The sequence below is a fragment of the Trifolium pratense genome, linkage group LG1, assembly GCF_020283565.1.
Source record: "Trifolium pratense cultivar HEN17-A07 linkage group LG1, ARS_RC_1.1, whole genome shotgun sequence".
Classification (NCBI taxonomy): Eukaryota; Viridiplantae; Streptophyta; class Magnoliopsida; order Fabales; family Fabaceae; genus Trifolium; species Trifolium pratense.
Window position 1 is genome coordinate 481,739 of NC_060059.1, and position 25,105 is coordinate 506,843.

The 25,105-nt window shown below is 34.6% G+C and overlaps 3 protein-coding genes across 11 annotated transcripts in view; 1 reads left to right on the forward strand and 2 right to left on the reverse strand.

Moving 5' to 3' along the window:
- Positions 1-1,024: 1,024 nt before the first annotated feature.
- LOC123892227 (callose synthase 3) overlaps positions 1,025-25,105 on the reverse strand; it is a 34,653-nt gene continuing 10,572 nt past the window's right edge. For 2 of the 3 annotated variants that reach the window (XM_045951499.1, XM_045945181.1), the window contains exons 30-43: positions 24,102-24,211; positions 23,889-24,014; positions 23,695-23,763; positions 23,369-23,555; positions 23,130-23,286; positions 22,511-22,630; positions 22,320-22,438; positions 22,123-22,206; positions 21,505-21,617; positions 21,167-21,396; positions 20,279-21,076; positions 20,136-20,186; positions 19,634-19,819; positions 18,815-19,294 (exon numbers count right to left, since the gene is read on the reverse strand). In XM_045951499.1, the coding sequence (XP_045807455.1) occupies positions 19,046-19,294; positions 19,634-19,819; positions 20,136-20,186; positions 20,279-21,076; positions 21,167-21,396; positions 21,505-21,617; positions 22,123-22,206; positions 22,320-22,438; positions 22,511-22,630; positions 23,130-23,286; positions 23,369-23,555; positions 23,695-23,763; positions 23,889-24,014; positions 24,102-24,211 (2,599 nt within the window). In that variant the 3' untranslated portion in view covers positions 18,815-19,045. Of the gene's footprint in view, positions 1,505-1,845; positions 2,032-2,347; positions 2,399-2,490; positions 3,109-18,814; positions 19,295-19,633; positions 19,820-20,135; positions 20,187-20,278; positions 21,077-21,166; positions 21,397-21,504; positions 21,618-22,122; positions 22,207-22,319; positions 22,439-22,510; positions 22,631-23,129; positions 23,287-23,368; positions 23,556-23,694; positions 23,764-23,888; positions 24,015-24,101; positions 24,212-25,105 lie in introns of those variants that run through there. The other variant, XM_045952307.1, reaches the window with a different exon arrangement.
- LOC123904872 (callose synthase 9-like) lies at positions 10,269-13,557 on the reverse strand. Of its 7 annotated transcripts, none has more exons than XR_006808823.1 (8): positions 13,428-13,557; positions 13,096-13,258; positions 12,680-12,776; positions 12,289-12,393; positions 12,137-12,216; positions 11,215-11,978; positions 11,002-11,119; positions 10,269-10,784 (listed from the first exon to the last, which is right to left on the reverse strand). XR_006808823.1 is itself a non-coding variant. In XM_045954730.1 (4 exons), exons 1-4 carry the CDS (start codon positions 13,128-13,130, stop codon positions 12,169-12,171), a joined length of 285 nt encoding a protein of 94 aa, XP_045810686.1. In that variant the 5' UTR covers positions 13,131-13,345; the 3' UTR covers positions 11,889-12,168. The 7 variants fall into 7 exon arrangements, 1 of the variants encoding a protein (XP_045810686.1); XR_006808535.1 differs by having other exon boundaries at positions 11,215-11,458; positions 11,889-12,216; XR_006808695.1 differs by lacking the exon at positions 13,428-13,557 and having other exon boundaries at positions 11,215-11,458; positions 11,889-11,978; positions 13,096-13,345.
- On the forward strand, positions 13,571-17,778 carry LOC123903113 (peroxisome biogenesis protein 12-like). The gene is made up of 9 exons (XM_045953271.1): positions 13,571-13,784; positions 13,868-14,007; positions 14,264-14,495; positions 14,716-14,825; positions 15,567-15,641; positions 15,851-15,937; positions 16,500-16,586; positions 16,850-16,987; positions 17,511-17,778. Exons 1-9 carry the CDS (start codon positions 13,571-13,573, stop codon positions 17,580-17,582), a joined length of 1,155 nt encoding a protein of 384 aa, XP_045809227.1. The 3' UTR covers positions 17,583-17,778.

The following is a 25,105-nucleotide window of genomic DNA, read 5'->3' on the forward strand; positions in this document are numbered from 1 at the left end:
TTATCATCCTTTGGTATATTACATAGAGAAATCATACAAGGGAGGCTGGGTAGGTTGCAATGTTGCATTGAAAATATAGCATATTGAAAAATTGGTGAAAATAGTAGCATACTTGTTAGTTAAATGTAAAATCTATTATTATTTTCCATTTATAATGTGAATTGTGGGGGCCGTGGTGACTCTTTATCTACGATGCAAAAAAAGACAATGCATTGTGCTTTTGAGTCATGACTCATGAGTGAAGAAACAAATAAACAACGTAGATTCCATCTGAGAGAAATAACAAAAAGATAGATTATTGCATGAGAATTTTTGTGATGTATATCATTTCTTCGTTCACCATCATTATTTTCCATCACACACTCATATTCTTCTTCCTCAACCTAGTAAAAAATAAAAAATTAACATAATTTCAGAATAAGTGTAAAATAATATTTTAGATACATAAAATTATTAATATCACATTAACTAGAAAAAAATTGCTGTAAATAAAAACTAGAAAATAATAGTTTACTATCACAAATCATTGTTTTCTTGCCAATACTCTTGTTTGAGAAAAATTATGGAGAATGATTTCAATCATCACTAAAAAAGCAAGTTAATGAAGTAAAATTAATATGGAGAATGCTAACAAGTGTACTTAAAGTATTGTTTCAAAAAGGTAAGTTTCTATGAAAAAAATAGTGTAATATCAATTTTCTTTCATTACCGCCAAAAATATATATTTTTAAAACAATTTTCTTTCATTAACTCGCTAACCAAGCACTCATTAGCCACACCCAAGAATGTGGCGTCTCGTTGTGAAACAAAGCGAGTAAAAATCTAAGTTTTGAAAGGTTGAACTCACAACCATCAATGAACCGAGAGAAGATAAAAGAGAAACATATTGATCCCAAATCAAAATGTAAAGGAGGAGAAGTGAAAAGAGGGATATCTAAACGAGTAGGGGTGTATACGTTTTAGGGTTTAGGGTGTATTTTACAAGAGTTTTGAAGGATGTATAAGTATAAAATTTCAAAAACAATTGTGTCAAATATAACTTAAATAAATTTCATCGATGATTGGAATAATACCATAATGTATTTCAGTAATAAAATTAAAGCCCCTATGATCTAACCTCATTCTTACTACTACAGACTACAACCTACAACTAGTTACAATATAATATAATATAAAAAAGTTGCACAACAAACTATTACTTCTCAAGGAAGTAGTGGAGTGCATATATGGTTTAAGCCGCGTTGCGCAGAGCAAACTATTCCTTGTTGCGAGAGGAGCGACCCTTCCTTTGGCCCCCAAGAATACGAGAAATTTGTAAACCTCGGCTGAATGCTTGATTGAAAAGCATACGCGTCTGAAATTCCGACACAAAAGGAAACCAAGCCAGGAAGGCAACAGGAGTGAACAAGAGCAAACCCATGAAAACCTCATAACCACGTGCTAGAGTTTTTACTGATTCCCAAAACCCAGCCCGGCATACTACAGGCTTTAATGCTTGTGCAATCTGCATGATAATGAGATAAAAATGATTAGGAAAACCACAAACAAAAAAATGCAAGTTCAAGGGAAATAAGGTGCGTACTGCAGCAGTTCTAAAATAAATATGACTTTACTGATAAACTGCCTTGAGATTTCATAACAGAAAGGAAGAAAAAATAGGAATACAAAACCACACTATTCCAAGAGCCATTGGAAGCAAGTGCTTCACTAATTTGATGCATATAATTAACGACTTCAGAAGTTTGAAGTCAGTCTCGGGCTATACTCAGTCGTCATTTCATGGATAAGGATTTAGCATATTACTCAAAAACTAATAAATAATTTGCAAAGTGAAAGAACATTCACCTGTAGCATTCCCCAACCAGTTGGCATGAAGGCAAGAATGCAAACAACAATGTCCTGCAATGACATGTGAGCAAGGGCAATCATGGTTACTAGAATCGAGACAAAAGTCACAAATACCAATCCCTTCATTAGACGGAAGACAAGTTGAAAATCTGCACTAAATTTCCTTCTCCCAACAGACACCGTCTGAAAAGACATGGAAAAAGAAAATCAGTAAGTGGAATGAGCTTCGATAATAAGGTGCTGTAAATAATTATTGTAACTAGTTTGTATTAATTATCACAGACCTAGTTTCCGCCCCATGTGGTTAGTACTTGGCTTATAAATATAGATTAACACATGTATTTTGATAACAATTGAAATATACATGAGATAACCATACCAAGTGTCCAACCAAGGAGCAAAGCTATTAACAGCCTCTAATGTTTATATATTGATAAATCACACATCACATGAACAATTTTAACATGCTCAACAATATAAAAACTAGCTTGCTTCTAACCTTCAACACAACCAATATAAAAAAAATCACCAACCATGATATGCCATAGACCTGTAAGCAAGAAAAAAATAATCATTTAATATTCCAAATTATGAAAGTGAGATAGATAGTTGGGTAAGGGAACAACATAAGTAAATACTTACAAGGAAACTTTTTGTAGATTTTGTAAAGTTCAAGTGATAAACAAGACCATACTGATAGATGAAAAAACGCAAAGATAACAGTATCTCGGTTATGATTCCACGCATTCCGGAATATTTGAGATGCTCTTGTTCCTCCTCCCACCAAGATTCCCAACTCTTTTCAGATGGTACACCTATACCGCCTCGGATGCTAATCCATTTATTCCAATCAGTCCAATCATCAACAATCTTTTGCCACTCAAATCCAGAAGGATTGAACAAGAAGGGAGCATAAAGCCAGGTGCCCACCATAAACCACATCGGTGTGGTAATCAATAGATATGAAAGCCCGCTTCTATAAGCATTGCCAAAAATTTGGTATACAATGAGCAAAGTCATTAGCTCAATACCCTTGACAAAGTGACTACGGGAGTAAAGTCTGTAGTTGTCAGCAAATTTAGCATGGAAAACCACAAACCCTCGACCAGTAGGTCTATATTTGGCACCTCCATGAAGCAATGTCCTTCCATAATAGTGAGTTTTTGTCCCAAGCGAAAACGTGAAGAAAACTGGAGCTAGCTGCAACTGCATTAATATGAACTCACTAAGTGCAGTTCGGAATCCCCTTTCCAAGCCAATTTCCATCAACATGGGCAGACAGGGTCTTATAATTAGGAACGGAGGTAGTACAATATTTAGAATCAATCTAGAAAGAAGGAAAACATTTGATTTTTTCAGAATTTTGATTCTTAAGATCAGAGACAAGGTACTAAGTTGAAAATATAGGAATATAGAAGTTGAAATTCCATATTTCAAGTGACATGAAACAATATTGTTAGCTTGTTTTTGTTGGCGCAGCAGACACAAGAATTGGTTCAGCAGGCACAGGATGCAGGCTCAGCAGGCTCAGAATGCAGGCACAGGATGCAGGCTCAGCAGGCTCAGAATGCAGGCACAAGCACGCACAAGCTCATAGGCGCACAAGGCTTGAGCATGAGCATGTACACAGTTTTGCAAAACTGTGATGAACAAGATGAAGCTGTTCTTGATGATTTTGGTGAAAGAAGATAGTGAAAGGCTTAGGCAAAAAATCAAATTGTATTCATCCTTAATGGGCCAATCAAAAGTATTTTACAATGATACACACTAGTTATTTATATGGTTAGCTTGTACAACAAGTAAGCTTAACCAACTAGGCCTAAACTAACTATTAACTAACATAGTTAGTTTCTAACAAACTAACTAACTCAAGTTAGTTCAAACTAACTTTTATTTAACCAACTAACTAACTAATTCAAGTTTGAATTTGAATTACACTTTTTAACAGTTTTGGTCAACTTCACTATCATTTCAAACACGCAAATAAAAGTTATAGCTACTATATTCAATCCTACATCAAATTCTGAAAAAAAAATCAATAAGAAATTAAATTAAATATACAATACAAAGGGCAGTGTTTACTTGCGCTTATGTTCTATTATTGATGGTTCAACCCAATTTTAACTCAATATTTTTTAAATCAACTCTGCTCTCATCATTGAAAGAAGAAAGTGCATGCAGATGTTGGTTAAAAAAGATAAAAGGCCGTTGATGCAACTTTGATCAATATGAACAGACTCCATAATGGATAACAAAGATAAAATGTTTGTCAACTTAGTTTGATTGTCTAAGATTTAAGATTTAGTTTGTTATGTTAGTTAGGGGTAGTTAGCGACTTAACCCACAAAAAACAGGTTATAAATAGTCATGTAAAGTTAGCTTGTAAAGTAGTGTGAACAGTAAAAATTTCTCTACCATATTTTTACTCCTTCTTCTTCTCTATCAGTTCACACAAAATCACTCATTGATAATCCTATAAACAAAGTGTGTGTGCAAAAGTGATATCCAAACTAAAACAATGGCCGAGAGAGGCAAACCAAGAAAACCAAGAAATACTTCTGAGCCATCAACTTCCATACGGGTTCGCTCCCGTTCACCTTCTTTAGTCACTATACCAATAGTGGCAAAATCCGATGTAAGATCTCTTGAAACATACATGGCGTCACTACCTTCGCCATCCATTGAAGTTATTCTAGCAGCAAGGAAGCATTTGGTATCTCGTGGTTGGCGAGTCAAGAAAGATGTTGATGGAGTTTTCTTTTTGTTGCCGGATAAAGATAGGATAGAAAAGTTGGCCGATGCATGTTCAATTGAATTAGGAAACCAGCCCGAAGAAGATGATCAGAAAAAGCTCAAAGAAAATCAAGAAGAGGTGACAAACAAAAATATTTGTGGTCAATGCAACAATGAGGTCCACCCAGGTATCGAATACTGTTCTTGTTTAAATCTTGTGTCAGTGCAATCACGAGTTTCTAATTTCTTTGTTGTTAAATCTTCAATTACAGTTTACATTGGGTCGTAACGTGTTATAGATTAAAATATATGACATTACTGAAGTAAATTTTGATTTCTTTAAGTGATTGTGTTAATTCTAGCCTAGTAGAATCTCTATATTATATACAAAAGTTGCTTTGAAGTTTTTAGATTTCATAAATTTTCATCTTCCTTATACAAAAGCACAATCTAAATTATTTGCAGAAGAACTATGCTTCATGCATGTTAAAGTCAAAAAATGAAGGAAGAAAACACAAACAAACAAACAAGAATAGAAGTAGTACAACTCACAATGTTATATGCAATTTTTACTAAATATCAGTTTCTAAAATGATAAAAAAATGCACTCTGTTCGCAAAGCAATAGCATGTATTTCTAGCACACCAACTATATTTGGTTTGAAGGAAAGAAAGAGGGAAAAAAGAAGAAAAAAAAATCAATGAATGAACACGGATAAGTTTGTTTAAATTCATCCATTAGTTTCCATATTTTTTTTCTTACATCTTTTAAGACTTTTAAAAATTGTGATTTATTTTTAATTTTACATTTTAAGACTTTTATGCTTCAAAAATTATTTTAAGATCTTTATGATCTACAATATAGTTCATCTAAGTAAATATTAAATTCTTTTAATTTAAATAACAGTTGAAATTGTTTCATAAAATAAAATATTTTGTTTTAGTTTTTAAAATTATGTCACAACTCCCTGGGTTGCAATTGGTTCATTTTGTTTGAAATTGTAATGTTCATAACCATTTTTGTTTAATTTCTTTTGGTTTTAAATTGTAATGTTGTTGATTTGTTGTTGTTTTAGGTGAACTTCTGGAAAAGATACTATGGAATCCTGTTGACCTTGGTGATGATATTCAGTGCTTATTGATGAGAAGTGATAGGGATATACCTGAGCTTACAAAAGCTAAGGAAATTCTTTACTCTTCATTTGGTCGTCTCTTAACAGATAGGCTCCTTATTGATTTTTTTTTACGTGGCTGCTGTTTCGAAAGGAAATAGCGTGGCGTCTGTTGTAATCTTCAAATTGCATGCCAACACGAGTAAGGTATTCGCAGAAATTCCACTGGCTGCTACTGAGATAAACCAAAGGCAAAAGGGTGCGCTTAAAGTTTTAATGACGCATTTGGAGAATGTTCTAAGGAAATTAAATGTGCGAAAGTTAGTCTTACCTTCTGTTTCTAATGCTCTTTGTAACACCCAAACCTATTATTTATATATTTCTACCTTTAGTAAAATCTTTTTCAAAATACGCGGCGGAAAATCAAAGTTTGTTATTATAAAAGTCATGGTTCGAGCATTACACTCTTCAACCAAAATAATACTAAGGTAATTAATTAGTAAAAACAGTGTTTATACAAAATAATCCTCTTTATCAAAAGGTATAGTTTTACAAATAAATATCGAAAGCCATAAAGACTCTATAGTCTAAATACAACCCTTTTCCCGTGTCACAATCAGAGCTGAGCTTCACCAAAGACCCAAACAACGAAACACACATATCCTGTAAAATCTGGACCCCCAACGGTCCAGCACATAACACATAAAAGAGAGTTAGACAACATACTCAAAATATACAAGTGTAAGTAAATGGTACTTAAACACTTCTTCATAAAAACATGCATAATCATACATTATACATATACATCACCATCATTCATGCATATTCTTCATTTACAAGCATACATCATTAATCTCATTCAATCATAAACTACGAAAGGTTATAACCAAATATCAATCATAATTCACAAGATATTGAAGCCAATTACATTTAAAAATCATCGAACAATCAACACATACATCAAGTCTAACACACATAGACAATTATCACAAACTCCAAACATATGTGTCACATATCAAATATCAAATAATGTACACATATCCTAATGCAATCTAATGCCACAATCTTCATGCTATGTCCCCTAGACATATCTAATGCATGTGGTACCATCGTCTTTATTAGAGTATCTCACCTCTAATATTCGTCTTTATCGGATAAATATAATCCGATATCCGTCTTTATTGGAATATCCAATATACAACAACAATTCATGAATGCATGTATGTTTTCATGAATATTCTCACATCAACAATCACATTTAGCATTAAGCTCGTCATTTATAAATGTGGAACACTATCCAACATTTCGTCTTTATTAAGATAACATTATACCTTAATATACGTCTTTATCGAATAACATAATTCGATATCCTTCTTTATTAGAATCACATAATCCTAATATCCTTCTTTATTAAGTTGATTAACACCTTAATATACTTCTTTGATATTTAAACAAACATCATCAACACAATCAACAACAATTATATTCCACACATATAATCAACAATTATCATCACAATACAATTAATCATGGTTATAAACACCTAATTGTATGTTAGAATACCCTAATCACATGTTACAAATTCCCACAAATGGAATGAGAAGTGGGTCCATGTAAATGATCGAGACCTCGGAAACAACAACGCTCCTAAGTGTTCAATTACACTTAAACAATTAACAGAAATGTTGCTGTCACAGTGTTGTTCGCTAAGCGAAGGCCTAGCGAGCCGTAGCGAACCTGCCCTGTTCGCTGAGCGAAGGCCTAGCGAGCCGTAGCGAACCACACCAGTGGAACTCATGCTCGTGGCGAGCTGTAGCGAGCCGTAGCGAACAGCTCCTGTCAAGAATGCTCAAAACTCACGTTTTTCACTCCAAATCACCCAAAAATCCCATTTTTCATGTTATAAACCCCAAATGAGTTTGTATTCAAGTGTAACAAACATATCTAAACACAAAAGGACGGTTCATTTCACCGATCTACCATTTTTACTACGAAAAAGTAGAGATTTAACACTTTTACTCAAAACTCTCAAGAACACAAAGTTCTTGAGTTTAATCATTCATAAACTTCGTTTTTAACCATTAAATTCGTTCATACATCATGTTAAAAGCATATTAAGCATGTTATGAACCTTAGAATCGATTTCTATTAAGAAAATCCATCCAAAACTAAAACGAAAATGGGGTGGAGGAAGTTCGGGTGAGGAGAAATCGACATTCTCCCCTTCCTCGAGTCACCCACGAATATGAAATCTACTCTCTTACCTGGATTTGAAGAAAACTCGAAGATTTGCTCTTGATCTCTTCACTTTCCCCTTGCCCTAGCTCTTGAGCTCTCCCTTCTCTCTTCATTTCTCAACAACAAGAGAAAAATGAATTTCTCTCTCTATGTCAAGCCCTTAATGGGCGCCCCTCACCCACTCACAAGGCCCATTGGGCCTCAAGCCCAATAACTTGGTCCAACTCGCGTTAACTCTCACCAACTCGTGCGTTAACTAAAACCCTCGATAAATAACTTAAAGTTACTATCTTACTTAAAAACCACGTCACCAAATAATTAAACACTTACATAATGAATAATAAATTTGGGTCGTTACACTCTTTACATGTGGGTCAAGCACATGGGATTTGCAACACTTCCAACATGGAAAGAGGACAGCTTTTTAGTAGAAAACAAAAGCTTTGAGTATTTTGCTAAGACCGTGATTTGTTATAAAAAACTCACATAGGTTTGGTTGTTAGGTTGCTTCACAGTTCCCACTAGAATTTACATGCACAATATCCAAATTCAGTTAATTCTAGTATAGATTTGACAGAACTGTAAGCTAAGTAATAGTATGCTAAATACCCTCCATGGTCATGCATGCATTCCAATTGTATGATACATTTTGTTGAAGAAATGCCATTTTTGACCTTTCTTTTAATCCAAAAATTGCTTTACTACTTAGTATCTGCTTTACTATTTACTATTTAGTATTTACTTTGCTCATTGCTATTGTCAAAAATTGGTACAAAAGTAGTATCCAACTGTTGTGAAGTAAAAAGACATCATCCGGAAGAAATCAAAAAGTTGCCCAAGTCTGTATATATCCCGACTCAGAACTTGTTCACAATTGCCACTTGAAACTTTCGCCTCAAATAGTGCAATCTGATTGAGGCCAACATCTCTTCCCTTACCAACCTGTACATTTTAACATTAGAGCTGGATCTGCAGACGATACATCTTTAAATAACCAGCCTCACTTGAATATATTCATGATGAGTAATGTTTCCTTGACGCAAGGTTGAATTGAATCCTGTGTATTAACAACAATCCCAAGATGAAAATAATGGGAAAAATTGAAATAGTGGCAATACAAAAAGGCATTCAGTTTAGGTGATTTGAAATTCATTGAATCATACAGAAATGAGGTAAGAAACATAATTATAATCTACGATTCTATATTGTCAATATCAGCCATAGAGACCAATATCGTGTGTAGCATGAAGTAGTGACCCTAATGCACTACAAGAGATGGTATGGTAGTTTTGAAGAGCAGTCTGCTCCAGTGAAGTCCCATGTGAAATTCCGTTTATAGGAAATGAAAAAAGTTCTGGACTGTCTGGAAAACAATGAATGGAATTCAGGACGACAACATTTCATTTTTTCAGCAGATGGGCAAGAACACCTCCCTTTTGTTTCAACTGTCCTGGAATGGATGCTTAAAGGTGAATCACTTAGAAAGGTAGCATCTGTTCATCTCACAAATGTGAAAGTTCCCTTGACTGGACCCTGTTCAAGGTATAGTAATGAGTTGTTCTTCATATTTAACGTTATCTTGGAAATCAGAAGCCTATATTTAATATTATATTAGATATCATATTCAGAATGTATTGTTGTTGCATTGACACTTGATAAAACTTTTTCCGACATTTCTAACTTCACAAGCTCACTTTTAGTTGCATCCATCATGGTTGGGTGTCAGTGGGCTTTGAAAATGATGGTCATTGTAGTTACTTGGCGGCTTAAAGGCGGCATGGGAGATTAAGCCGGCATGGGAGAAAGGTTTTATGGATGTTATCTGTTATTCCGATTCAGCTCTCGCTATCCAGCTAGTTAACAACACGGTGAATCCCTGGCACCATTTTGCTGCAATCATTCGTAACATAAAAGAGCTGCTACAAAGGAATTGAAGTGTTCAAGTTGTTCATACTCTAAGGGAGGCAAATGCGTCAGCAGACTTTATGGCTAAGCTAGGTGCTGCTTCTGTTGGTACTTGGGGTGATTTCCTGGAGCCACCAGAAGAGGTGATACCCTTGCTGCAAGCAGATGCTCGAAGGGATGGTTTTCTTAGAATCTAGCTTTTAGTTTTCCTGTTGTTTTATTTCCTTTATTTTTCCTTTGTTTAGCTCCTTTATGCCAAAAAAAAACTTGGCGGCTTAAAATAATTTATATGTATATGGATTCAGTACTGTTTTTATTACTCTCACTTTGCTCTTCATAGGCACTGCTTGCTTTTTGTTTTGATTAGTCAGTCTCCTCGGTTTATTCATTAATCAAATTAAGAATGCCTTGAGTTCTCAGCAAAAGCCAATCATGCCACAAAAACATTTTTCCAGGTATATAAGGGGAATAGAGTAACTTATTGATTACGGTTATTGCACAGTTAAGTGTACAACATCATTGTCTATTTGCATAACGACTTTTTGTTTGTAATGAAAATTACAGTATTTCTGACGTGTTTCTTATGCAGGGTCTACTGAATGACAATACCTTGCCGAGAAAGCTCACAGGTAGTAGTGAATTTTCAAGTAATTGGAAGAGAAATAGAGATTCTGATGACACATAATTACTGAAATGAATGGCCATGCATGTTCAAAAAGTAAGATAGTTAAATGATTTTATGCATATCCATCCACAGCATAAAATTATGTGTATCATCTACTGCTGATGTACAGAACTTATTTACTCTTTTGACATTACTGCATGCAGAAATAACGTCATAGAGAGGAAGGATAACATGATCAAGAAATGAAACACCGTCCTCAGAAGTGCAACTATTGGCTGTCTGAGCAATTTGCTGCCTTAAAACCTCATCCATCTCTCTAGCCATCTACATATATAAAAAAGTCTCATCACTGTTTGCATTAGTACCAATCATCAACAAGTTGAGACCAATATTGCATTTATTTAAATAGTGAAGCAATCAAATTAATGCAAACTAACGGTAACAGCAACGAATACTTAAATGCCAGTATATTAAATATACAAAAAACTTTACAGAAACAATAAAAGGGAAATATGACTCGAACATTGTTCAATTAACTTACTTGATGGAATATGTAGCACAAACATTCTGGTAGAAATCTAACATTGGAAGCTTCACCCCATATTAGGAGGTATAAAGAAACATACAGCAATTTCTTCCCTTCATTAACAGCTTCAAAACTAAAACCACAAATGCCCCTTTAATGTCCATAATCATGTACAAAGATCACAAAAATTCAATTGGTTTTAATACAAAATATAAATAGTCACAGTACCTGCTCCAAACAGGCTGAATGCATAAGTAGTTGCTCCAATTTATGTAATTCTCAAGGGACTTGAGGAATACTTTCTCCAAGGCTGCTTCATTAAGTTTCTGGAAACATGAGTTTCACTAACACTTTTAGAACTCTCTTCTCTCTCGGAATTCTCAAACCCTCATATAGCATCAAGAACCCTCTGATCCTGATGGCTTGTGAAAATCCTCCTCATCCGCCACCAGAAACTTCATTTCCGACACCTCTTGTAAATACACAGGCGTTAGTAGTATAATACAGAGAATATTATTAAACTTGAATGATATTAATGAAAATCTAGAGCAACTCTTTTTTATTCCTCTGATACTCTCCAATTCCATCAATATTTGTAGCAGGTATCTTGCTTCCAAGGTCAACTTAAAGAGCATAAACCAAATTTGTTTTCTATACTGCATTGTCTCTCTCCTACTATGGCTATGAGCTTAATCACTTTAAAACCACCTAGTTTTTTATGTATCATTTGATCACATAAACAAAGAATAAACCATACTTATGTTTAAAATTTTGAATATTTATTAAACTCACTTCATTCGGTAAATGATGTAACATTTTGCAAATAAAGCACTTAACAAGAAAAACTTGAGGAAATTCAATAAGGCGAATGAATCTCAAAGTGACGAGAATCAAATACTTACGGGTTTGGTTTTGTCTGGAACTCCAAGCCGAGATTGCTCATTCGCGAGAAGATGAACTATGTGTTCACGCTGATTAGCTACATTATCTTTCTGGCAGCAAACAAACCATCATATGCATGAGAAAACAATAAGAATAACTGAAAGAACAAGACCAATCTTGACATGACAATTAACAACAAATAAAAACCAACATATACTGGCCTGAAATCCAAAAGTATACTGCAGAAAATCGAATATGTTGGCATTACTTGTAGGAGAAATGAAATAAGCATTGGGTAGTTTAGGCAAAGGCACTGAAATACTTGAGAGCTGAAACTGCTGCTTGCACCTAACAATAAATTTTTTCAGGTAAGAAGCCGTCACCAAAAAAAAAAAAAGGATCTTAAAGAAGCTCAAGAACCTCAGGAAAAAAGACAATAGCATTTGTTGAAGAAGTAGCATCTATAGGGATGATGTTGTAAGTGATCAGATCCTCTGTCGATGTAGAATCTGATTCGATAACACGCTGCAACATAGATAAAACAGTTTAGCAGATGTTCGAGTTGAGAATAGTACTCTTACTAAATCACTCTTATCAAGTATTGGTGTATTCACCGTTACCATAAATGCATGGTGGAAGATAATGACTTGTGATGCAAGTAATATTAATTACAAGGTAAAATTGAGAAAATAAATAATTAATATTGTATTGAAAATTGAAAGGGTATTCATTTTCCATATAATCTATACCAATAAGAAAATTAAAAATCATATTAATAGATTACATTTGTTCAAAGAAGGAAGAACCCAACCTCATAAGGAATTTCTTCACTCAATTGCTTAAGCACTGTTCCTAAAACCTTTAAGGTAGCAAAACCCCTTTTCCTCTTTACAGTCTTACGCTCCAACCTGCATTCACCATGAAATGACATAAATAATTATATATCCATACTTAGTCCACAAGTCCTAGTTCAACAAAATGCCGAAATTGTTAGGCGAGACGGCATGACCTCACTTGTGTGTGTGTTTATGATGGCTTTGCCATTTCGTCAATTTACCAAAAAAAATAAAAAGGTAGTATTGTTATCGGAGAAAGTTTTGGGCTGACACAAAAATTCAGTCACTATATTTGATCACACACATATTTAATAAAAGGAAGAGGACAATATAATCTAAACAGGCACTGAAGTACTATATACATAGTACTAGCAATGGGTGAGAAACATACTCGTCAAGATTGTGGCCAGATTCCCTGAACTGCATTTCCTCCTCACGTAATTGATCATCCACAACATTATTATTCTTCTTTCTGTAACTCTCGAGAACTCTTGCAATCGGGCAATGTCCTTACTTCTATCTATGCTTCCAACTTCCCTTTCAGCCACCTTTTGCTGAAAATTAATATAAACATATAGTACAAAGTAGTGTGTGGCAAGAAATTAGTTTCAAAAATCTTGAGCTATACATATATAAAGCTGGACCTAGACATTGAATTCGATATAGTACATAGAATCAGTGGAGGAATTATCTATAGAAGACTCTAGTGGATCATCAACATACATATTTGAGAGACGGTGGGATCATCGTATTGAATTTCATCTTCTACAACTGTTAAAATCTCTTCAATATCTCTATTTTTTCTAGCAAGTTCAGTTGGTTCATCTCCAACAGCATCAGTCATTGAGGCGGAAGCAGACGTGGCGATGTTGTTTCAAGTGGGCGGACAAGGAAGTCGACCGACGTTCTTCGAGATGGCGGCGGCGGAACAGCTTCCACGGAGTCTCCGTGCGGCTTTGACATACTCAATCGGCGTATTAGCATTACGAAGACCCTTCCTTCATAAATTATTAGATTACGAAGATGAATCTTTCTCATTACTCATGCTCGTTCTCGAAGCTCATAGCTTAAGAACCACAGGTATAGGTACTTCTTGTTGTTACTTCTTCACTCTTTCACATCACAATTCTAATTACAATTCATTTCTTTGAATTCATACATAGATGCTTCTTTTTCTGAATCTCTCTACGGTCTCCGAAGAAGACCCGCAAATATCAAAATCAATAACAACGATGATACTCTTACTGCTACTACTACTTCACAGTTACGGAGGCGCCAAAAGCTTCTTTCTCTTCTCTTTTTGGTATACCAATTCTAACCCTAACCTTATTTCGGACCTTTTTCTGTTGTCTTATTTCATTTTGCCTCTCTTTGGATAAACAACATATTCATTTGCAATTATAAGTGTTTATGTATAAATGCTTATTCTATAAGCTCTTAATTAAGTTGTGTTTCCAAACAGTCAGTGCCTTGATTTCTCTCAATGTCTGTCATTTCATGTCACATGAAACCACTTCTTATGAACATTATATTTAAAATATATTTATGTATGCTTTCAGGTTGTGTTGCCGTATTTGAAATCCAAGTTGCATTCAATCTACAATAAAGAAAGGGAAGCAAGGATTCAGGCCACTCTTTGGGGAGATGAAAACGAATCATATGATTTTCAACAGGATTCTTTGTTGTCCACGTCAGCCTCGGATTCACGTGCCTCTGTTACAACACGCATCACAAAGAGATTTCAGAAAATTGTTGGATTTTGTTACCCCTTGTTACATGCTGGTACTGAGGGTATGTGTGTGAAATTCAGGTTTCTGAGACTTTGGATTATTTCTATCTTGATTTGTTTACATTTATCTTTATTTCAATTGCAAGCAATTTTTCAGATAAATGTAAATCCACTTAATTTAAGAGTTAATTGTTTTCTTCATGTTTGTTCCGTTTATCCGATTCTGTCTCTCAATTATACTTGGAAGTCTGAACATTTCTAACTGTCTATATTTACACACAGGCTTCCAATTCGCATACCAGATGTTATACCTATTGGATGCTACTGGATACTACTCACTAGCGCTGCACGCACTTGGGATTAATGTGTGCCGAGCTACTGGGCAAGAGCTGGTAAACATTTAATGTATTGACTTTAGAGAAGTCTTCATTATTTTGCCTATTATTATTTACAAAAAATATAGCTGAATCTATGACATGCGTCGTTTTTTCTTTACTATGTTTTGCCTTTCTAATTTTGGTTCTTTGAGTCAAAAATATCATAAGTCCCAAGCTGTGCATGTATTGGCGGACCTTTACACTTCCAGTCCAAATGTAGTTAAATAACTTTTGAAACTTGCTGTTGCTGTTATCATTTAAATGCCCTCGATTGGTTGTTGAGTGCTATTGTGTTATTGGTGAATGTGAGTGAATCTGTCGTGTTAGGGTATTTGTCAAATTGTCAGTTTGTGGGTGTGTTAAAGCAGTTAATGAGTGGAACTTTGTAATAAAATCTATCGACATATTAGTCAATGTTTGCAGTTGTTACTAATTTAATGCCCGACCCTTTCTAGAGTACCAAACTTTGTTTCAAATGTCATGATCATACAAATCCACTCCTGTCTTCATCAAGTTGTCATGGAACTCGTTCTCTTGTGTGGCAGTTGAGCTTGACAAAATGGACATTGTATTATTATTATTATTATTATTATTATTATTATTATTATTATTATTATTTTTCTTACACAATATGTGAATCTCAAATAAATAATTGAAGCAACTTGTGAGTTTTTTTTTTTTGCTGATTAAGAACTTTCTAATTTACCATTTCTTTTCATTTTCATATGATTGACTTTTCCTTTCATGTCAAAATAGATGGATGCCTCTTCTAGAATTTCTAAGATACGTAGCCGTGAACGTGAGAGACTCCGTGGTCCTCAATGGATAAAGGTTTGTATTTCTTTTATCACCGTGATGATTTTATTTTTCCTTTTATATCAGGCTATATAGGTTAAAATGTTAAAACTTTCCATTTGTATATAAATATTTGCAATCTGTTATCATGCATGGCAATGCGGACAGTATGAATCAATGTCTGTTTATTCCTCACTTTATCCCCATGAATTACTTTATATGATATAAGGTATTTCATAATGCAGACATTGCAGGGAGCATTGCTCAGTTGTACATACACTGTACTTGACTATGCGCAAACCGGTTTGATTGCAGCAGTGTTCTTCTTTAAAGTAAGATGGGTATCCCTTTTAATATTGAAACCTTAGCTTATTGTAGTTTGCTTGATATTGTTGGCTCAATTTTGAATATTATGATTTATCAGTGTCCAATTTGGTATCAGTTATTCTTACCAACAGAGTCATGGTTTGCTAAAGCCTTAAATTCCATTGCCTTGGTGGTTTGATTTATCTGAAGCTTGACTCTTCTTGTTCTGTCCAGGGGTCCTAATTATGCCTGCCTGTTATGTGCTGTTAAATATGTCAGCTTTATTTACCCTTTACCTAGGAGCATAACCAATAACACTATTGTTAGACTATTAGAAAATATCTTATAATAATATTAGAGTATCTTTAGGTTTTTCCTAGGATTAGTTTATAATCTTAGAGTGTCTCTTAGATTAAATTTTATATTACTTATTGCTATTATGATTTGCTCTTGAATTGAGTCTATGTATCCCTATAAATAGGGATTAATCTTTAGTCTTTGGTATCAAGTTATTATTTATTATCAACAATATTCAAAGTTCTTATTATTTTCTCTCCTCCTTTTATCTAAATCCCACATCCTATATAGATGATGGAATGGTGGTATCAGTCTGCTGAGGAAAGAATGTCAGCTCCAACTGTATATCCTCCTCCCCCTCCTCCCCCTCCACCGAAGGTAAAGAGACAATTTTTAAGCATTTCTCCACCTCTCGCATCACTACTCTCACTTCACCATTTTGGTCATGATAAGAGAATTAAGAATTTCAATATTCACTGTAAATTAAAAGCTTCTTTTCACTACATAGTTTGCATCGCTAGGCTTGCATCCGCTCTATGGTGTAGTGCATCAAGTAATTAAAATTTTCCAAATAATTCAAAAAGTTGTGCCAGTTTACTGCCTAAAGGATCTGTTTGTGGATCTCTATGTAATATGAATAGGTAGCCAAAGAAGGGGTACAGTTACCGCCAGACAGAACAATTTGCCCCTTGTGCTTGCAGAAACGCGTAAATCCATCTGTAATTACAGTTTCAGGCTTCGTCTTCTGCTATGCTTGTATATTCAAGTTTGTTACTCAGGTGAGAGCTCTAGACACCTAACTTTGACACTGAAAGGAAATAACTTTCATGAACCCATATTTGCCTTGATTGTTGATTGAAGTTATTACAATTCAAACTGCTGTTTCTGTTTTACAAGTTCGAGTAGAACCGCTGGGAGTTTCATTAAGATATACTGTTTCAATTAATATTTTGCGGATACATGAAACTTCTTTTAAGAGGGAAATGTTTGTAAATAAATTTGACAGTAACTTTATGTGGATTTAATTGTGCTTGTACATGACAACATGTTTGGGATTACCCTTTTAATTGAAAGCCAAGTGACAACGTTAACTCCTTCTGTCATACTAATATTGTATATCTAGAATTTTCATTATACTTGACCCATTTGGGATGGACTAGATCTAGGATGAAGGTTTATCATTATCAGTCAAAGATTGGATAAAGAGTTCCAAAGGGAACATACTCAATTGATATCACCTCTTCTCCTGCTTTCTTTACCATCTAATTCTTAGTTTACTGCATGTATTTTTGCTCATTACAGTATAAGCGCTGCCCAGCAACGATGGCGCCTGCAACAGTTGACCAGATAAGGAGACTCTTTCATGATGTATAGTCGCAGCTGGACCTATTATAATTATAGTTGTCACGAGTAGATGCATAGAAGATTCTCAATGGTTGTTGTACTGATCTATGTTTATTTTGGCATAAAGAGAGGCAAGTAAGAAGCATAATTTTTTGTTCCGAATCTTATGATAGCCTCTCAATTCATTTGTACAAAGTTCTAACAATAATATTATTGCTTCAACACATGATTTCGGGTATTATCATCCTTTGGTATATTACATAGAGAAATCATACAAGGGAGGCTGGGTAGGTTGCAATGTTGCATTGAAAATATAGCATATTGAAAAATTGGTGAAAATAGTAGCATACTTGTTAGTTAAATGTAAAATCTATTATTATTTTCCATTTATAATGTGAATTGTGGGGGCCGTGGTGACTCTTTATCTACGATGCAAAAAAAGACAATGCATTGTGCTTTTGAGTCATGACTCATGAGTGAAGAAACAAATAAACAACGTAGATTCCATCTGAGAGAAATAACAAAAAGATAGATTATTGCATGAGAATTTTTGTGATGTATATCATTTCTTCGTTCACCATCATTATTTTCCATCACACACTCATATTCTTCTTCCTCAACCTAGTAAAAAATAAAAAATTAACATAATTTCAGAATAAGTGTAAAATAATATTTTAGATACATAAAATTATTAATATCACATTAACTAGAAAAAAATTGCTGTAAATAAAAACTAGAAAATAATAGTTTACTATCACAAATCATTGTTTTCTTGCCAATACTCTTGTTTGAGAAAAATTATGGAGAATGATTTCAATCATCACTAAAAAAGCAAGTTAATGAAGTAAAATTAATATGGAGAATGCTAACAAGTGTACTTAAAGTATTGTTTCAAAAAGGTAAGTTTCTATGAAAAAAATAGTGTAATATCAATTTTCTTTCATTACCGCCAAAAATATATATTTTTAAAACAATTTTCTTTCATTAACTCGCTAACCAAGCACTCATTAGCCACACCCAAGAATGTGGCGTCTCGTTGTGAAACAAAGCGAGTAAAAATCTAAGTTTTGAAAGGTTGAACTCACAACCATCAATGAACCGAGAGAAGATAAAAGAGAAACATATTGATCCCAAATCAAAATGTAAAGGAGGAGAAGTGAAAAGAGGGATATCTAAACGAGTAGGGGTGTATACGTTTTAGGGTTTAGGGTGTATTTTACAAGAGTTTTGAAGGATGTATAAGTATAAAATTTCAAAAACAATTGTGTCAAATATAACTTAAATAAATTTCATCGATGATTGGAATAATACCATAATGTATTTCAGTAATAAAATTAAAGCCCCTATGATCTAACCTCATTCTTACTACTACAGACTACAACCTACAACTAGTTACAATATAATATAATATAAAAAAGTTGCACAACAAACTATTACTTCTCAAGGAAGTAGTGGAGTGCATATATGGTTTAAGCCGCGTTGCGCAGAGCAAACTATTCCTTGTTGCGAGAGGAGCGACCCTTCCTTTGGCCCCCAAGAATACGAGAAATTTGTAAACCTCGGCTGAATGCTTGATTGAAAAGCATACGCGTCTGAAATTCCGACACAAAAGGAAACCAAGCCAGGAAGGCAACAGGAGTGAACAAGAGCAAACCCATGAAAACCTCATAACCACGTGCTAGAGTTTTTACTGATTCCCAAAACCCAGCCCGGCATACTACAGGCTTTAATGCTTGTGCAATCTGCATGATAATGAGATAAAAATGATTAGGAAAACCACAAACAAAAAAATGCAAGTTCAAGGGAAATAAGGTGCGTACTGCAGCAGTTCTAAAATAAATATGACTTTACTGATAAACTGCCTTGAGATTTCATAACAGAAAGGAAGAAAAAATAGGAATACAAAACCACACTATTCCAAGAGCCATTGGAAGCAAGTGCTTCACTAATTTGATGCATATAATTAACGACTTCAGAAGTTTGAAGTCAGTCTCGGTATACTCAGTCGTCATTTCATGGATAAGGATTTAGCATATTACTCAAAAACTAATAAATAATTTGCAAAGTGAAAGAACATTCACCTGTAGCATTCCCCAACCAGTTGGCATGAAGGCAAGAATGCAAACAACAATGTCCTGCAATGACATGTGAGCAAGGGCAATCATGGTTACTAGAATCGAGACAAAAGTCACAAATACCAATCCCTTCATTAGACGGAAGACAAGTTGAAAATCTGCACTAAATTTCCTTCTCCCAACAGACACCGTCTGAAAAGACATGGAAAAAGAAAATCAGTAAGTGGAATGAGCTTCGATAATAAGGTGCTGTAAATAATTATTGTAACTAGTTTGTATTAATTATCACAGACCTAGTTTCCGCCCCATGTGGTTAGTACTTGGCTTATAAATATAGATTAACACATGTATTTTGATAACAATTGAAATATACATGAGATAACCATACCAAGTGTCCAACCAAGGAGCAAAGCTATTAACAGCCTCTAATGTTTATATATTGATAAATCACACATCACATGAACAATTTTAACATGCTCAACAATATAAAAACTAGCTTGCTTCTAACCTTCAACACAACCAATATAAAAAAAATCACCAACCATGATATGCCATAGACCTGTAAGCAAGAAAAAAATAATCATTTAATATTCCAAATTATGAAAGTGAGATAGATAGTTGGGTAAGGGAACAACATAAGTAAATACTTACAAGGAAACTTTTTGTAGATTTTGTAAAGTTCAAGTGATAAACAAGACCATACTGATAGATGAAAAAACGCAAAGATAACAGTATCTCGGTTATGATTCCACGCATTCCGGAATATTTGAGATGCTCTTGTTCCTCCTCCCACCAAGATTCCCAACTCTTTTCAGATGGTACACCTATACCGCCTCGGATGCTAATCCATTTATTCCAATCAGTCCAATCATCAACAATCTTTTGCCACTCAAATCCAGAAGGATTGAACAAGAAGGGAGCATAAAGCCAGGTGCCCACCATAAACCACATCGGTGTGGTAATCAATAGATATGAAAGCCCGCTTCTATAAGCATTGCCAAAAATTTGGTATACAATGAGCAAAGTCATTAGCTCAATACCCTTGACAAAGTGACTACGGGAGTAAAGTCTGTAGTTGTCAGCAAATTTAGCATGGAAAACCACAAACCCTCGACCAGTAGGTCTATATTTGGCACCTCCATGAAGCAATGTCCTTCCATAATAGTGAGTTTTTGTCCCAAGCGAAAACGTGAAGAAAACTGGAGCTAGCTGCAACTGCATTAATATGAACTCACTAAGTGCAGTTCGGAATCCCCTTTCCAAGCCAATTTCCATCAACATGGGCAGAGCCATCAAAAACCCAATTTGAACAAAGGACTGAGAAGCAAGAGCCACTTGAAGAGGCTTATTGTCTCGAATGGCTTTTTGTGTGCTCAAACCTTCTTCAAGTCCACTAAGAACAAGATAAAGGCGACCATAGAGGAATACGTACACAGTGAGAACAGTAATCTGCTCAAAGTGTAAACAAGAAAACAGTTTAGAAAATATTGTGAAAAAAAAAAAAAAAACTAAACAAGAATTACTTCGGTGGTGACGTACCAGAGTACTGAAGTAAAATCCAATTGTAGTGAAATAACAAGACAACATTCGGAAGAAGTCGAATCGGTGGCCAAGTCGGTATACATCTCGACTAAGTGTTTGCTCTCCGTTGCCATTAGCTATCTTTGCTTCAAACATAGAAATCTGGTTGAGACCCACATCTCTCCCTTTCCCAACTTGTATGTACTCATGATGAGTAACATTTCCTTCACGGAGGGTAGAATTAAAGCCTGCAAGTAACATAGTAACATTCAAATGAAGAATATACAAAAAAAAAAAAAGCAAATGAAGATAAGATTCAAACAGGAAAAAAAAAAAGGAGATAGGCATCACTTTACCAGCAAAGATATCTTCACTCAAATTGATAACCTTGGAGGCTTTGCTTACCCCTCCTCTTGTGAGGTGAAAAAGCCTATCAAAGACATCAGGATGCCCATAGTGGAAGCGAACCCTTCATGATCATATATATAAAATGAAAGCATGTTATATATTTCCTAAGCCTAATGAAAATTCAAATGGAGATCTAAAATAATATATCTAACAAGAAAAATATACCAAAATTTTCTGACATTTATATTACCCATTTGTTATCAAAGATTTTTTAAACTCAATGATCAGTTAGTACGTCGTGTAATCAGATCGTCTCTGTGTCAGTATATACCTTCACCAGGAACATAGAGTATGGTTTTCTTTATACTAATATAGATTTTGTAGAGGTCTGGTTGCTGCTAAATTGCCACCTCTACCTTTGCTCGGTGTTTACCAGCCATCAATCAAGACTTGGGGTTTTGTAACAATAAACCCTTTTTTAACATTGTAACTTCAGCCACCATGACCAACCATGTATTTTTTCTCTCACACGCGAAGACCCTTATTTTCTCAATTCCTCTTTTTGCAGTCATAGATCACTTAACAACAAAAATAACATAAAAACAAGAATGAGAATGAGCACATACTTCAGTGGATTAGCCAGCAATCTCTGACCAATTGTCACAAAACTGGTTTCCTGATTTGACATGAACCATGCAAGAGAAGAAACACTGAAAATTCAGAACAAAATAATAGTCAGGGACTTGTAAATTGTGAATTTTAGTTCACAGGTTTTTTTTAAGCAGAATAAAAACAAATCAGTATGAAGAGAAAAAGCCTTTACCTTCCAGTAAATATATGCTCCCGAAGTCCAAGAATACTTGGGTACCTCACTCCATCATGCTTCTTAAGGAATTCTTGCAACAGATTCCTCATTTTTAAAGCTTCTTCCATGTAATTATCCTGTAATATAGGAAACTCGATCACCTTTATTGAAATCAGACATTATAATTGTGATTCTCAAACAAGTATTACCTGGTTCATATCTATTGTTTGCAAGCCTTCTCCCCGTGTGAACATTATGGCATGATTCTGATTTTCAGGTTTACCCTCACCCAAAATAGCTGGCCCAGGAAGCTTTATTTTATATATGACCTGATCAAAACAATCAAATGCAGAGTATGAACCCAAGACTTTGATAGATAATAATGGAAAAAACTATTATGGCGGGAAAAGGCTGTTGGCTCAAACAACATTTGCAAACTCCTGAATTATATTTGGTCCTACGCAAATAATAAAATTATAGTGAAATTACAAAATGAGTATGCGTAGTAACACAATTAGAGGAAAATATCGTTCATGTATATTGTAAAAAATAGTTTACATTTACTCTTTGATTTATTTGATGGATCCTAGTTTCCTTATATTATGGGATCATGTTTGCCACTCATGATTCTTAGAATTGGGCCTAACTCAACCTTACAAAATCGGCTTATAAGGCGAGGGGTGTCACTCTTTATAAACTCTAGTCAGGCCTTGTCTTTCAGAAGATTCAGTATCCTCTTGTGGTTGTATTTACCCTCTTTTTTGTGTGATAAAAAACTTCATTTAAAAATTACCAAAATGCATCCTTTAATTACCAAAATACACTTACCTGGTCCAAACATTGCTCAGGCTCTGTCTCGGAAGGACTACTGGATTTTGGCATAGCCTTCACCAAGCAGGAGTAATAAACTTTGCTGATCTTTTTGGGTCTCTCTTTGCTAGGTTCCTCTACCTCATCGATATAGGCGACTCGAAGTGAAGGATACCTACGAAATGAAAACATATGAACCCACTAATTGGTATAAACAAACATAAAAGCCAGAACTACAATTAACCTTGGATACTTACCTTGCCATAAGCCTCAGTATGTCCTGTGCACGAGCAACACCAGATCGCTTGTCAATCCCATATTGTTGGCACGATACCACATATGAGAATTTCATATCAGCTACAGCTTGACATTGTGTCCATAATGATCTTTCCCCCCTTGAATTATCATCTGAATTTTCTATGGCTTTATAGCCTTCCATCAAATCTGTACATTTGTATCATTGCATTCAGAAAATAAAATAAAATTAAGAGGTTAGTTTCATGCAAAACAATCATCTACTATTCACTTTAAAACCAAATTATGAGCAAATTATAAGAAAATCTTTGATCTCATCAATAGTCACCTTCATCTTTGGCCATATCGAGAAAAGCCTGAAGCTCTAAGGCTTTTCTGTAGTACATCATGCCTCTAACTGAATCAATAAAAAGTCTTCAATCAATTGTAATGATAAGAAATATGCCATTTACACTGAGGATAGGACATTTTTATAGGAACCCTCAAGTTTCAAATAAACATAGAAAGAGAGTGAAAAAAAACCAGTTCTGGTCAAAGTTTGGCCTCTGTACGATGCCCAGCGACGAAGCTCTTCTTCTAGCTCATCATATTCTTTAAGTTCATCTTCGTTGGAACAATTCACTCGTTGAAGAAAGTTATTCCATTCATCTGATGGCCAAATTACGGAAAAATGCATTAATACCCACCCGTTGAACTTAAACATCTATACAATGATTTTAAGGTAAGGGTGAACACCTGGAAAGATCTTTTGTAAGTAGAAAAGTATTGAAACACCATCTTCATTGGGTGATTCCAACTCACGCAAGGAAAAGAGAACCTCTTCTGTGTAGTATGGAGTTAAAACCCTGCAGAGTTCAAGTTGAAAGATAATATTGGAGAAACTAAATATTATTTGATGATTTAAATTAAAATTACAAGCACTAATAATATTACATAGACTAATCCTAATAAATGACAATCAAGAAACAATGACAACCACACCTTATCTCACTAGGCAGGGGGGTAGCATACATCGATCAAACATCACCATAATGCTCTAGCATAAGTCATTTCTATAGCCAAACCATTAACCTCTCGATCTTTATTAACAGTTTCACCTAGAGTTTTTCTCAGTCTTACTCTACCTCAAGTGGTTATAGCTGCCTCTAGCCAAACCATCGTCCTCTAAATTTTTCCTGATATTGCCTATGTTGTGTTTTGTTGCAAAGCTATACATAGTCTGTCTCAAGCCTAGATAAATAGAGTGGGATGTGTTAGGCAGTCAGCTGCCAACGTAAAACTTGGTTGAATCTTTATGATGTGGATCAACAATGTATATGTCAATCAAGGAAAGCAGAAATCAAATCTTGTCCTAATATTTATCGTTATTGCGGTTATATATACAAAAAAGAAAAAGGAAACAAAGGTAAGAAAAATTATAGCCTAAAATAGTGTTATTTACATATCAACACTACCCCAAAATCTAATGAAAAGATTTCAATCATTATCAGCTAGCAAGTTAAGTTGTTGAAACAGGTATGTTGACAAACCCTTAGTTGGTACAGTTGCCAACTGACAAACCCTTAGTTGAAACAGGTATGTTGACAAACCCTTAGTTGGTACAGTTGCCAATCATTCTCATTGTAGTAGATGTAAACAACCCGCTATCTAACTTCTCTTTAATGAACTATTGGTATATTCAGATAAAGCAAATTAATTGTTTTTGCTATATTCACTTAACTGGTTTATATGTTTCATCA

Bases quoted from the DNA above. Each gene is read 5' to 3' on its own strand.
- LOC123904872 (XM_045954730.1), bottom strand. From the start codon at position 13,130: ATGCAGTTCAGGGAATCTGGCCACAATCTTGACGA. The intron at 12,394-12,679 runs GTTGGGTTCTTC...TCTATGTTGCAG, and splicing joins GTGAAGAAATTCCTTATGAG to CGTGTTATCGAATCAGATTC. The intron at 12,217-12,288 runs GTTCTTGAGCTT...ATTTATTGTTAG, and splicing joins CTATTGTCTTTTTTCCTGAG to GTGCAAGCAGCAGTTTCAGC.
- LOC123903113 (XM_045953271.1), top strand. From the start codon at position 13,571: ATGTTGTTTCAAGTGGGCGGACAAGGAAGTCGACCGACGTTCTTCGAG. The intron at 16,587-16,849 runs GTAAAGAGACAA...TAATATGAATAG, and splicing joins CTCCTCCCCCTCCACCGAAG to GTAGCCAAAGAAGGGGTACA. The intron at 16,988-17,510 runs GTGAGAGCTCTA...TGCTCATTACAG, and splicing joins TATTCAAGTTTGTTACTCAG to TATAAGCGCTGCCCAGCAAC.